Here is a 12,137-nt window from a genome sequence, read left to right on the forward strand (position 1 = left end):
GCTTGGATGGTATGCGGGGTTGTTGCAGCAAATCTGGTGGGAGGCCCAAGGTGACGAGGTGTGTTTTCGACTCCTGCAGGTCCGCTATAAGGTAGGTATTTTCACCCTGGAGCACCTGAAGCTTGTGTGGGGAGCGCCATTGGTATTTAACATTATGTGGGCGGAGTAGGGTGGTGAAAGGCCTCAGGGTTGCGCGCCAGGCCATATTCCCTCTGGAGAGATCTGCGTAGAGCGAAAGGACCATGTCTTCGAAGGGGAGAGGTGTGTTACCTCTGGCGGCGGTCATCACTGCTATTTTGTCCTGTCTCTTTTGAAATTTGACGATTAAGTCCCTGGATGCTGTTAAAGGAGCCGTGGGTGGTTTCGGGATTCTGAACACGCCATCTAGCACTACCCCTTTGGCCTGCTTCGGCGGGAGTAGTTTGCTTATTAGACGCCGTATGAGGTGAGGAAGTTCAGACTCTGGGACTGTCTCCGTAATGCCTCTAATCTTTATGTTTTGGGCGCGGCGTGAGTCTTCCAGTGCCGCCATTTTCTGTTCCACCCTCAGGTGCTGTTGTTGTAGCGTTTCCACCTCCTGTTGGAGCGTGGTCACTTGCCTCGAGTGGTTGCGGTAGTCTTGCTCCACGGTGCTCATGCGGTTTGTTAGGCCCTGAATGTCTTTTTTCATGTCAGCCACATCCGCCTGAATGTTCCTGCAGAGCTCCGCCAGCAGCTCCCTCATTTCAGCCTTTGTGACCGGGTCAGTGTCCGGCTTTGATTGAGGCTGTACCGGAATATGTATTGCGGGTGGGCATGCCTCTTCAGGCTCTGAGAGTCTTTCATCAGAGGCGTCAAAGTTGTCCATGTAGGCGTCTATGTCGGGCTCCGGAGCGCCACGTGCTCGCAGCCATAGATCCCCTATGCTGGTGCCCGGCCGGGGCGGGTCAGGTTTTGGCTTTTTGTTTTTCCTGCCCATTGGTGCGTCGTCTGCAGCAGCAGGTCAACTTTGGTAGCCTTTTGGGGGGTGAAATAGTCGAATTTTGCTTTATTTGTGCCTATAAATCTCGGAGCTCTCATGAGATGCGACCAGTCAGTTCGGCTGTTGGCTCCGCCCCCCCTAGTCATAGTCTTTTGGATAAAAAGCCATTTTAGTTTTAGTCATATTTTAGTCATCTGAATTGTTTTAGTTTTAGTTGACTAAATCGCCAGTGGATTTTAGTCGACACAGCTAAAATTGAATGGTTTAAATTAAAGCCTCTATCTGTCTCTTTTCCCCTTCCCCTGCCCCTCTGTGTCTCTTTGTGTCATCCAAGCCCCTCTAGGTCTCTCTCCCCCGAGCCCTGGTATGTCTCTTTTGCCCTTTCCACAACCACTCTGTGCAGTGTTAATTTTGGTGGCAAATTAAGTTTAGTTTTAGTCATAGTCTTTTGACTAAAAAGCCATTTTAGTTTTAGTCGTATTTTAGTCATCTGAATTGTGTTAGTCGACTAAAACTCAAAAATGTGTCAACTAAAATTGTTAGTCGATAAAATTAACACTGTTTTTTTAGTGCAAGAAATGTGTATTTCGCTCCACTGTTTAATATTTTAAGTTACGTTATATTTCTGGAGGTACACACCCTAATGTGATGTGCAGTGCACACCTATGTCCATATCTATCATTACAGCTCCTCTAATTACCTATATAGATAATTACTGAGATTCCTGTCACTTTATCTATTGATATAATTTGGAATTTAAATTTAAAGGGCACAGTACAATGCTCCTGCACTCTCCAGGGACAGAAAATCCAGATTTGCATTTTTTTCTACCTAGGGTTACATTCCACACCATCATCATGTATATTAATATTTTAAAGTGAAACGTCTTTGTATATTTTATACTTTATCTGTTGTTTTAAAGAGGAACTCTTGTTTCTCTGAAGGTCACAGTTCCTCAGTCTCTCATGTCAATAAACACTATTGAAGTGCTTACTGGGCTGTGGAAATCAGTCGAGCTGAGTCTAAGACACACTTACCTCCACACTTCTGTGTCCATGGCCCATTCCTTGATCTGATAGGCTGGGCACAGTTATGCGCAGTCGAGCATCTGATGAGACATGCGCCCGTGTGTGCAATACCATGGAGGTTAAATTAATCTGCATGGTGTGCTCTGGGGGGGGTTGAATTTGATGATATTTCTAGGCCAGGGATAGGCAACCTTCGGCACTCCAGATGTTGTGGACTACATCCCACATAATGCTCTTACACCCAAATTGCTGGAAAAGCATCATGGGAGGTTTAGTTCAAAACCTCTGGAGTGCCGAAGGTTGCCTGTGCCTGTTCTAGGCAGCTGCCAGCTGACAAACCAGGTTGAGAGTCCCATCTTTGTGACTTAGCCTTTTTTTGGTCTGCAGTATTTTCTGAACCCCAATGTCTTGCAGTTCACCTTTTCCAGATCAAACTTAGACTTTTTGCATTGCAATCTTTTCTAGACCTTCCGTAAGGGTGTATATGTGAAATAGAAGTCGTCGTGCTGTAGTGCAAAAGTGTGGTGGAATATGCTATTACATCAGCCTCTCTGTATGTCAAAAATATTGTTCCAATTTTTATTTTAAGAGCACTCAATAAATAAGTCAGTTTATATCATATTGTATATGAAAAACAAAAAAATCTTTGTAAATTGGGTTGGGTAAGTGCACAATCATTGGTTCAGTGCAGATGACCAGTAAGAATGCGACTGCATATTCTCTCCAACTTCCCATCATTAGTGTGTTGCAATCTATATCATTCCCCTCCTAGTCATCTTGAATACACTACTAGAGAAGTGGGGTTGCTGGACAAGAACTGTTGTCTTGTGCTTTCCTGTACAGTAGACTAGTTACATGACAAAAATAAAATAGGTCCGGTAAGCCTTTCTGCGCTCTGCGGTTGGCTACACCAGTCACATCAATAAAAATGATTGACTGATGCTCGAACCAAAATAAATAAGCCAATAACAAGCTGACATTAGACGTGAAAAAAAACTTTGTTTGAATCATTTCGTTCTAATCAAAATCCTTTTAATCCACAACAGAAACAAATTGATTCGCCCAGGATTTACCTGTGGAGTCTTATTCAATGTATAAGGTGTCCCAGGTAAATCCCAGATGGATAGATTTGTTGGGGTGTTAATTCAAGGGATTTTCGTTCGTACCATCCAGCTAAAACTAAGTTTAGTTATGCAGATATTCCTGTCAAATCAGGAACTGCTGGGATGGATTCTGCAACTCCACTTCAGTTACCTTAGGAACACCGGCATTTAAAACGTGACGGGTTCCGTTTACACATTACTGCTTGCATTGCTTATATTTGGTCATGTAAGTAGCTTGTCTCAGAAAAGAAGCGTTAATGCACTGCAGATGTTTCCAGCAGCAAAGGCCGTCCATAAATGTCCAAATGTCACTGGATGATGCCTGCAAATGTATTGATTGGCAGGAGGAGAGACTTTGTCATGTATCTGCTCAAACCAGAGTCTTCCTTTCCATCCAGGTGGCCACGGGTTGTCCTCATCTTCTGCAAGCTATACCCAGGCTCCTGACACGGTGTTACCTCTAAGCTGCCGTACAAAATCACCAAAAAGGATTAGTTAACAGGTAACCATGTTCTATTTACACACATATGTACTATAATTGTATTCGACTCAACACATACATTTACATTTAATTGTTGAGGATTTAATTGTTGACATCCGTACACATTGCACAATACTGTGAGATTATTGCTGTAGAGCTCTGTGTTTTTCCGCAGGCATCTGTTTGAATGTCAAAGCAAATAAGTGTTTTGTTTTTTTGTTTTAAAGGACCACTCTAGGCACCCAGACCACTTCAGCTTAATGAAGTGGTCTGGGTGCCAGGTCCAGCTAGCTTTTACCCTTTTTTTAATAAACATAGCAGTTTCAGAGAAACTGCTATGTTTATTCTGAGGGTTAAGCCAGCCTCCAGAGCCTCTAGTGGCTGTCTCACTGACAGCCGCTAGAGGCGCTTGCGTGCTTCTCACTGTGAAAATCACAGTGAGAGCACGCAAGCGTCCATAGGAAAGCATTATGAATGCTTTCCTATGCGACCGGCTGAATGCGAGCGCGGCTCCTGCCGCGCATGCGCATTCAGCCGATGACGTCGCGAGGAAGAAGAGGAGGAGGAGTAGAGCTCCCCGCCCGGCGCTGGAGAAAGAGGTAAGTTTAACCCCTTCCTCCCCCCAGAGCCCGGCGGGAGTGGGTCCCTGAGGGTGGGGGCACCCTCAGGGCACTCTAGTGCCAGGAAAACGAGTATGTTTTCCTGGCACTAGAGTGGTCCTTTAAATTATTTTTTTTTAATTCAAATAACTTGCATTTGGATAGCAAGTCCTATCCACTTTCCTCATTGGATAGTAAATGTGACAAAAGGGACTTTGATATGGCACAAGAGGCAGAGCCTCTCCCCTCCAGCTGGGACCAAAATGAGATTGTGATACAGACTGTCATGCTAAGATGTCGGCCTGACTGATCTAGATAGCTCTTTGTTGCCAGGGTGGACATGCACAAATTGGGAAGGGAACTGTAACAAATATTATTGCTGTATATTGTGTGCTGAGTGTTTAAAATCCCTGATACCTGTAAAACAAAGTCAGTTGCTCCTGCTTGCAGGAAGAAGACACTTGTTTTGTCTCTTTCTTGTAGTCAATATTCCTACAGTCATCTATCGCCCACTATAGAGTGTTACTAGTTCAGACCGTAATTGCCATTGGCCCTTAGCGGTAGAATACCCTGTAGTATCCGGAGTCAACTCTGCAGTGTATCCTGTGTTGCCAGTGGATACGCTACCAAAGCGGAGTCCTAGCATTTAATGGAGCAGTTAGTGGTGCAGGTTAGGTAAAAGAAACCCATGGGCGATAGCGAGCCTGAGCTGGTACACCCTCAGTGCCAGAGAAGCCAGGGCCATATCGTCACTCACGGTAACATTTTAGCCAGCCCTAACATTCCGTTTTATGTGGATTTTTTTTTTTCCAATGAGTACTGGTCTGAGATATATAAATTATGCTGCACCCAAAGCTAATAGCCCTGGCTTTTGGCATTTCACCTATCATGATTATACATTGTTATATTTTCTCACAAATGGAGATACAGATGTGGCTGTGACTCTAGATTGGGAGATGGGGAGGTATATGGCACTCTCTGTACTCGTATAGCCAGAGCGATATCTAGCTTCCTGAGATATATGTAAATGAGGAGAGGAGTGACTGTTGTAGGTGTTGTGAATAATTGCAAATTGTGATATTTATAATACTGTGTAAAAAGACCCACCACCTCATGGCAGTCAGCAGTATTTACTTGCTGGTTCATTTACTTATCCTGTTTTTACACATCTACAACCTAATCCACTGTAAGGTTGCATTCTTCACCGATACATACCTTATACTGAGTCAGATTTGATGTACAGTCACAATTTGGGACTGCTTTTACTACAGTCTTTTATTTATATATTATAATTTTTTGGCCGCACAACGGCATCATACACCGTAGTTGTGGCTATTGTAGCTAATACTTAAGTGTTTGAACCACAATCCACTCAGGGGCTGCTATGGTAGGGCATGCAAACCTGTTACGACGTGACTTCTTACCAACTTGTACTGCATTGGTGGCATGCTTCCCTACCATCCTGATTTCAAGTGTTTAATGGCATGATATAAAAACATTGGATCAGGCAGCCCTAACCACTGCTCTGAACATCCATATTCTCCACCTACCTGGAAACGTTGTTATATGTCCTCCGTGCATCCTTGTCTAATTGGAGGCTCCAGGTCCTGAGCTCAAGGCTTCTCATCTGGATGCTGGAAGCCCTCAACACGTTCATTTTGCACTACAAGCCAAGAAAAGCACTGCCCATTACTACTTGTATCATTAGATGCCATCTACAGAACCACCTTGATTTTACTTGTGTGAGGGGCAAATAACGCCGTATAGGAAAAGGGGGAATTAAGTCGGTTGTGGTGTGCCGGAACCGACGTTGTGGTAGGCCTGTAATAAAAGAGGGCCCACCCATGAGGTGAAATGAAAAGTATAAATTAGAGGGAGTGGAGGGTGGGGACATGCGAATCGCTACAAAAAATGTATGGGAAGGAGGAAGGTGAGTAGGGGGTTTAAGTAGGGAACAAGCCCCTCCCACAACTGCAGGCCAAGCCCTTACATTTGTGTGAGGGGCAAATAAGGCTGTATAGGAAAAGGGGGAAATAAGTCGGTTGTGGTGTGCCGGAACCGACGTTGTGGTAGGCCTGTAATAAAAGAGGGCAAAAATAGATGCCTGTCAGAAACTTAGAACAATCAACAAAACCTTAATAGCCTAGCTCAGGGGTCGGCAACCCGCGGCTCCGGAGCCGCATGTGGCTCTTTTGAACCTTTGCCGCGGCTCTGGGGCGGATACTAGGGAGGGGAGGAGGCGCATTGTGCGCCCTGACACTCCCCACTGTGGCGGGCGCTGTAGTTACGCACCGTCCTGACGTCTCCTTCCCGCCCGCTGTCAGATCGGAGGGCAGCGGCGCGCATGCAGGTCTACGACTGCGAGGAGGAAGATGACATCCGTCCAGACTCCCGTCAGCAGCAGCAGCGTGCCAGGCACCAGTGTGAGGTAAGTGAAGTGATGCCTCAGGGGGGGAGGGGGGGGAGCCCGGCCCGGCCCGGCCCGGCCCACACACTTACACAGACAGAACTTAAAGACATTTTTATCCAATTTAATGTGCCACTAGTGTACAATGTATTTTTTTTTTTTTTTTTTTTTTTTGTTAAAGTGTAATTTATATCATATAATAAAACATAAATCCCAAGTATTCCTATTTAGGAGGAGAAGTCCCTATTTCCCAAATTCCTTTGTCACTCATTTCTATCATCATTGCCCCTCTTTTCTAGGAGCTCCATTTTGTTGGTGAGTCTACAGCAGAGCTCCACCAAAATAATACTGACAGTAGTATGTCTTTAAACTACAATAAATGTGTCTGAGTCTACAGCACAGCTCCACCGCAATAATACTCCCAGTAATGTGTCCGAGTTTGTAACAGAGCTCCACAGTAATAATACTCCCAGTAATGTGCCTGAGTTTATAACAGAGCTCCACCGCAATAATACTCCCAGTAATGTGTCTGAGTGTATAACAGAGCTCCATAGCAATAATACTCCCAGTAATGTGTCTGAGTGTATAACGGAGCTCCACCGCAATAATACTCCCAGTAATGTGTCTGAGTGTATAACAGAGCTCCACAGCAATAATACTCCTAGTAATGTGTCTGGGTGTATAACAGAGCTCCACAGCAATAATACTCCTAGTAATGTGTCTGGGTGTATAACAGAGCTTCACAGCAATAACACTCCCAGTAATGTGTCTGAGTGTATAACAGAGTTCCACAGCAATAATACTCCCAGTAATGTGTCTGAGTGTATAACAGAGCTTCCCAGTAATAATACTCCCAGTAATGTGTCTTTAAACTACAATAAATGTGGTTAGAAATCGGTCTGTATAAATAAGATATATTGTTCTTCAAGTATTCCTTTGTCCATTTGAAATGTTAGGAGGCATGTTAATACTTGTTAATAGATACTACTTGAAATCTGCTGTAGTAAACTGTATGATCAGTCATAATAATGAAATGAAATGTGTTACGCATAACCAGCTTTTGTGGACAATTGTGACCATAATACATAAAGGGTAACTGAGCATAGCGCAGCCATAATCCTTAGTAGCTGGGTTACTAATACTTTGTTGTCATCTTTTTAAGCAATCAGAAGGAAAAAAAAGTGACAAAAAAGTTCTTTTTATAATGACGAGGATGACATTGGGCCCTCATTATTAATTATTATTTACATCAGGCACTGATTATGATTTATAGTAGACTGATTAATTTTCTATGGCATTTTGGGGCATTGATTTTGCTATGGGGCCCTCTGATTTCTAATTACGCCCCTGTTTTGGACCCCCGGTAGGCCAGCCATGGATAAAGGCAAGAAAAGAAAAATTGTTTTAAATGTCGCAATGGTTTTGCGGCTCCCAGTTTTTTTTTTTTCTTCGGAAACTGGTCCAAGTGGCTCTTTTTGTCTTAAAGGTTGCAGACCCCTGGCCTAGCTGTATGGTAAATGCAGAGTGAGTAATTAGGTGCCCGGCGCTTTATCCGGCACTCTAAATGGGCAAGGGGGAATAAGGTCTGTTAGCTGAGTTGGCCAACTAGGGAAAACTAAGTGTGGGGTAGAGAGGATAAACTATAGACTGCATGAATAGGTGAGACTTCCTGAGACAATGCTATGAGATGACGTGGTGGCTGTGGGAAATATGTGGGACCCCAAGAAACTGTGAAAGTAGGTATAGCGGCTCGATGACTACCTGACCTAGGTACTTAGCTGAAAAAGAGACTTGCGTCCCCCAAGTCCGGCCTACCTTACATTTGTGATTTAAAAACGGTTGATCCAAAAGAAGGCGAAAAACCCAGTTTGAAGCGCTTTCCAATTTGCAACAAGCTAGGGAAAAATTCCTTCTTGACCCCAGAACGGCAGTCGGATTTAACCTTGGATCAAGCAGTTATCGCCCTACATTAAAGGTTTGACGACAGGCATGAAATAGGTCTAATAGTGATTGAAATACTTGGATGTTGATGGAAATCTGTAAATTGAAAATTCCCGGAACCTGAAACGCTTTGAGTATGGTAAAATTCTGGTATGAGCAGATGAAACTGCGTGTGAATGAAACCGGTTTTGGATCTAGCCGAAGCGGCAGGTGCCAGTTGCCCTAGACTACCATCCGACACCGCCCCAAAGACGGCAGCAGCAAAGATAACCAGGGGGGGCGAACAATGGAGAAAAGCGAACAGCGTTAACCGTGGAGGCAGGCAGACACTGAGAGTACAGCTGACCGGAAAGCTCCTGGGGGGGGGGGGGGGGGAATAAGTTGACTCGCGAGAACCGCAGCGAAGCGAGGAAGCACCCAGGACCCGAAAAGAAGGTAGTCGTAGCCGAATCTCCACAGCGCGATTTGAACCATACCTATCCAAAGAGCCCGGGCGGAAAAATACCACACCTATGCCTAGCGGCGGAGACCTGCTAGAAAAAGAGACGAATAACAGCGCCAAAGCGACCCAATGTGCGCATGAGTGTTAAAGTGTGTGAGTGTGCGTGCTGGTATACTAGCTAATGCCAAAAAGGCGAAGCAATTAAAAACTAGGTTTGGTGACAGGTGAGGCCCTGCTAGATGCCAAGCAGCGTGAGAGGCTCTATCTATGCGTTGGCGCGAGGGGATAACGTGGCCACTGAACGTTGTGGAAGTGTGTCAGCCTCTCTGTGACATTTAAACATAATATAGAATGGGAGTGACAGGTGAGGCCTTCTCTATGCCACAATGCGAGGCGACTAACTATGATTTGGCCCGAGGGGCGTAGTACCTCCGAGTATGAGGATGGGTGTTGGCCTCGCGGGACCACTAACCTAAGGCGAAGAAGCCAGGGGGAATTACAACTAGTGGACCCTAGGACCCTGACAGCCAACAACAGCTAACTAAGAGGGGAGGGTAATGAGTGAGAGATGGGAAATGCAACTGAAAAGAGTACAAATTACACACACCAGCTATCTGTGCAATCCTTAGGACACGAAAGAGGAGTTAAATGGACATGTGATGGTATGAGGGGCGGCCACGTGGACGCCCGTTTGGTAGTGAGTGTAAACGTGTATGTGTTTTTTTTTTTTTGTTTTCTTTTTTATATGATGGGATCGCCAATACAAAAGGGTAAAATAGCAGCAATAATGGCACAGACTGGCTATAAGTTAATCAGAGTTGAAAGAGGCTGAGGAGTGTTGGGAGTAATGTGCTTTTGTAGGATGTGCAGAGAAAGAGAGAAACCTCATGCCCTCGTACTGTAAAAACGAGAAGAAGAACGTTCCAAAAGAGCTGTCCGGCCCCCCTGCGCCACGCGACCGGCAGCTGCAATGGAGCAGACCGGGTCCACCGACAGTCCGTGCATTCCGTAGGTTACTGCCCCCAAACTCTGCAATCACTCACCTCGTTATCCGGGCTGCACGATACGGTGTACTGCCTGAGCTGAGTGAACGAATGGGGTGTAGGGTTATAACTAGTCTAATGCCCGGATGCACATATACATACACTGGCCCACACTCTCAGCCGTTTGGAAAAAACACCCGCACACCAGATATCCACGAAACACCAAGCACCCGAAACGGAGGTAAGAGAAACTCACGGCAAGAGGAGATTTTGACTGGAGAGACAGCCGGGCGGAGCAGACCCCAGAAATGACTGTGGAACGAAAACGGCGGGGGAAAAACGGCAGGCCAGGTAAGGAGAACCAGAGGTAAGCAGATGGCGACCGGAAAATAGCGACATGCGAATCGCTACAAAAAACGTACGGGAAGGAGGAAGGTGAGTAGGGGGTTTAAGTAGGGAACAAGCCCCTCCCACAACTGCAGGCCAAGCCCTTACATTTATGTAAATACAAAATGTGTGCATTTTTTTTTATTGGACTGTTCTGTCTCATTTGATGACTATCCTGTGCATAGGTTTGTTTTGGAATATGTTTTAATAATGATAAAAAGTTATGAACGCAATGAGTAGATCTCTAGCAGCTACTTACCGATGGCGATCGTCCGGTTGACTTCGTCAACTCATCAATGTAAACATTTAAGCACACAAGGTCTGTAGTGAAAAGACATATGAGCATATATCAGTAGGAATGAGTTAGTAAGTACATCATCCACATTAATGTTTTCGACAGAGTATTTGCTAACCTCTGGAATGATGTTATTTTTATATTGCTCCCCTGCTACCCCTTGCATGCACTACCCTCATCAGAACAACTAAGGTCCTTTTGCATCTTAAGCCATTAATTAAAATCTCTCTTTTGCTAGGAACATTTCCCATCCAATTTCCATACTTCGTCTCCCCGGCTACTTTTCACTCTCCATCTTTCTTTGCACTTTTATGCATCTTATTAATTTTCTCTGTTTGGACAACTTGTGTCGTGGTACAGAATTTCCCACCTTAACACAGTCCATCAATGATTCATAACCTAGAGAGTTTACATAGCAATGTTGTATCCGATTGTCATTTTTTTCTAAAGCACTAAATGGTTAACACTCCATATTTCTGCCATACTTGAGTCCCTATATAAGAATGATTAAATACAAGTAATTACTCAAATTAAAACCAAAACAGGCTAAATGAGTAGAAGGTTCTTGTTGCAAGAATGTACAGAAATATTCAGGTGCTATAACAAGCACAATCTCACCTTCAGCGTCCTTGTTAGGGATGGTTTTTATAATTGCTCCTGAGGTTCTCAGTACAAGACTTCCCTCTTTCTCTCTGTTACTGGCTAAGGCCTGAGAACAAAAAAACGAGGATTTTCTTTAGGTTTGGTTTTTTTTCTTCACCTTTACCTTAACTTCCTCTTTTTGAATATTTTGTTTTTGTATTTTCCATCTCCCCATGTTATCTAGATATCCATTTCCTTCTTCCAGGTCCACTTTCTTTAATCTCCCCTCTTGAATTGTCTTCCTCCTTCAATCACTCAACTGTCAATTATCCTATTTTCCTCTTTATCTATCCACCATTCCTTCTTCCAGATCTCCATTATCCCATCTCCCCTGTTTAAACGTCTTACTCCTTCTATCATGCAGATTTTCATCTCCCCATCTTTTTCTCTTTGTCTATCAACCATTCCTTTTTCCAAAACTGCATTTCCCCTCTTTAAACATCTTCTTCCATCATTCATCCTGTCCTTTCTCCCCTCTTTATGTATCCCCAATCTGTCCTGCTTTTTTCATTTTCCCAGAACTCTTCTCTCCTATGTCCCCTCTTCGTTTACCCCAATTTCTTGTTTTAGGTTCCATTGTTATCCCCCTCTGCATTCCATTAGCTCCTCTAGCTACATGTATTTTTTCCTTCATTTTGCCATTCTTTCATTCACTCAATTGTATCTACTTTCCCCATTCTTTCGACTTATAGAACCCCATTGAATTTGGAATTCTTTTTAATTACATGTAAATTACCTTTTTGTAATGAACTTGGATTCCTGCCCCCCGGACATCCATCACTGTCTTCTTCCTGTTCAAGGTGTTAACTAAACATAAGAGAGAGTCACTGACATCAGACATATTTTGACAAAAAAATAATGTTTAATC

At 44.2% G+C, this 12,137-nt stretch overlaps 1 protein-coding gene across 3 annotated transcripts in view; it reads right to left on the reverse strand.

The window, feature by feature from the left end:
• Positions 1–2,541: 2,541 nt before the first annotated feature.
• PIK3R6 (phosphoinositide-3-kinase regulatory subunit 6) overlaps positions 2,542–12,137 on the reverse strand; it is an 85,875-nt gene continuing 76,279 nt past the window's right edge. For all 3 annotated transcript variants that reach the window (XM_063456025.1, XM_063456024.1, XM_063456023.1), the window contains 5 exons: positions 12,006–12,076; positions 11,246–11,336; positions 10,592–10,653; positions 5,723–5,835; positions 2,542–3,557 (listed from right to left, as the gene is read on the reverse strand). In XM_063456025.1, the coding sequence (XP_063312095.1) occupies positions 3,401–3,557; positions 5,723–5,835; positions 10,592–10,653; positions 11,246–11,336; positions 12,006–12,076 (494 nt within the window). In that variant the 3' untranslated portion in view covers positions 2,542–3,400. The remainder of the gene's footprint in view (positions 3,558–5,722; positions 5,836–10,591; positions 10,654–11,245; positions 11,337–12,005; positions 12,077–12,137) is intronic.

Source organism: Pelobates fuscus, chromosome 5, assembly GCF_036172605.1.
Source record: "Pelobates fuscus isolate aPelFus1 chromosome 5, aPelFus1.pri, whole genome shotgun sequence".
NCBI classification, from domain to species: Eukaryota; Metazoa; Chordata; class Amphibia; order Anura; family Pelobatidae; genus Pelobates; species Pelobates fuscus.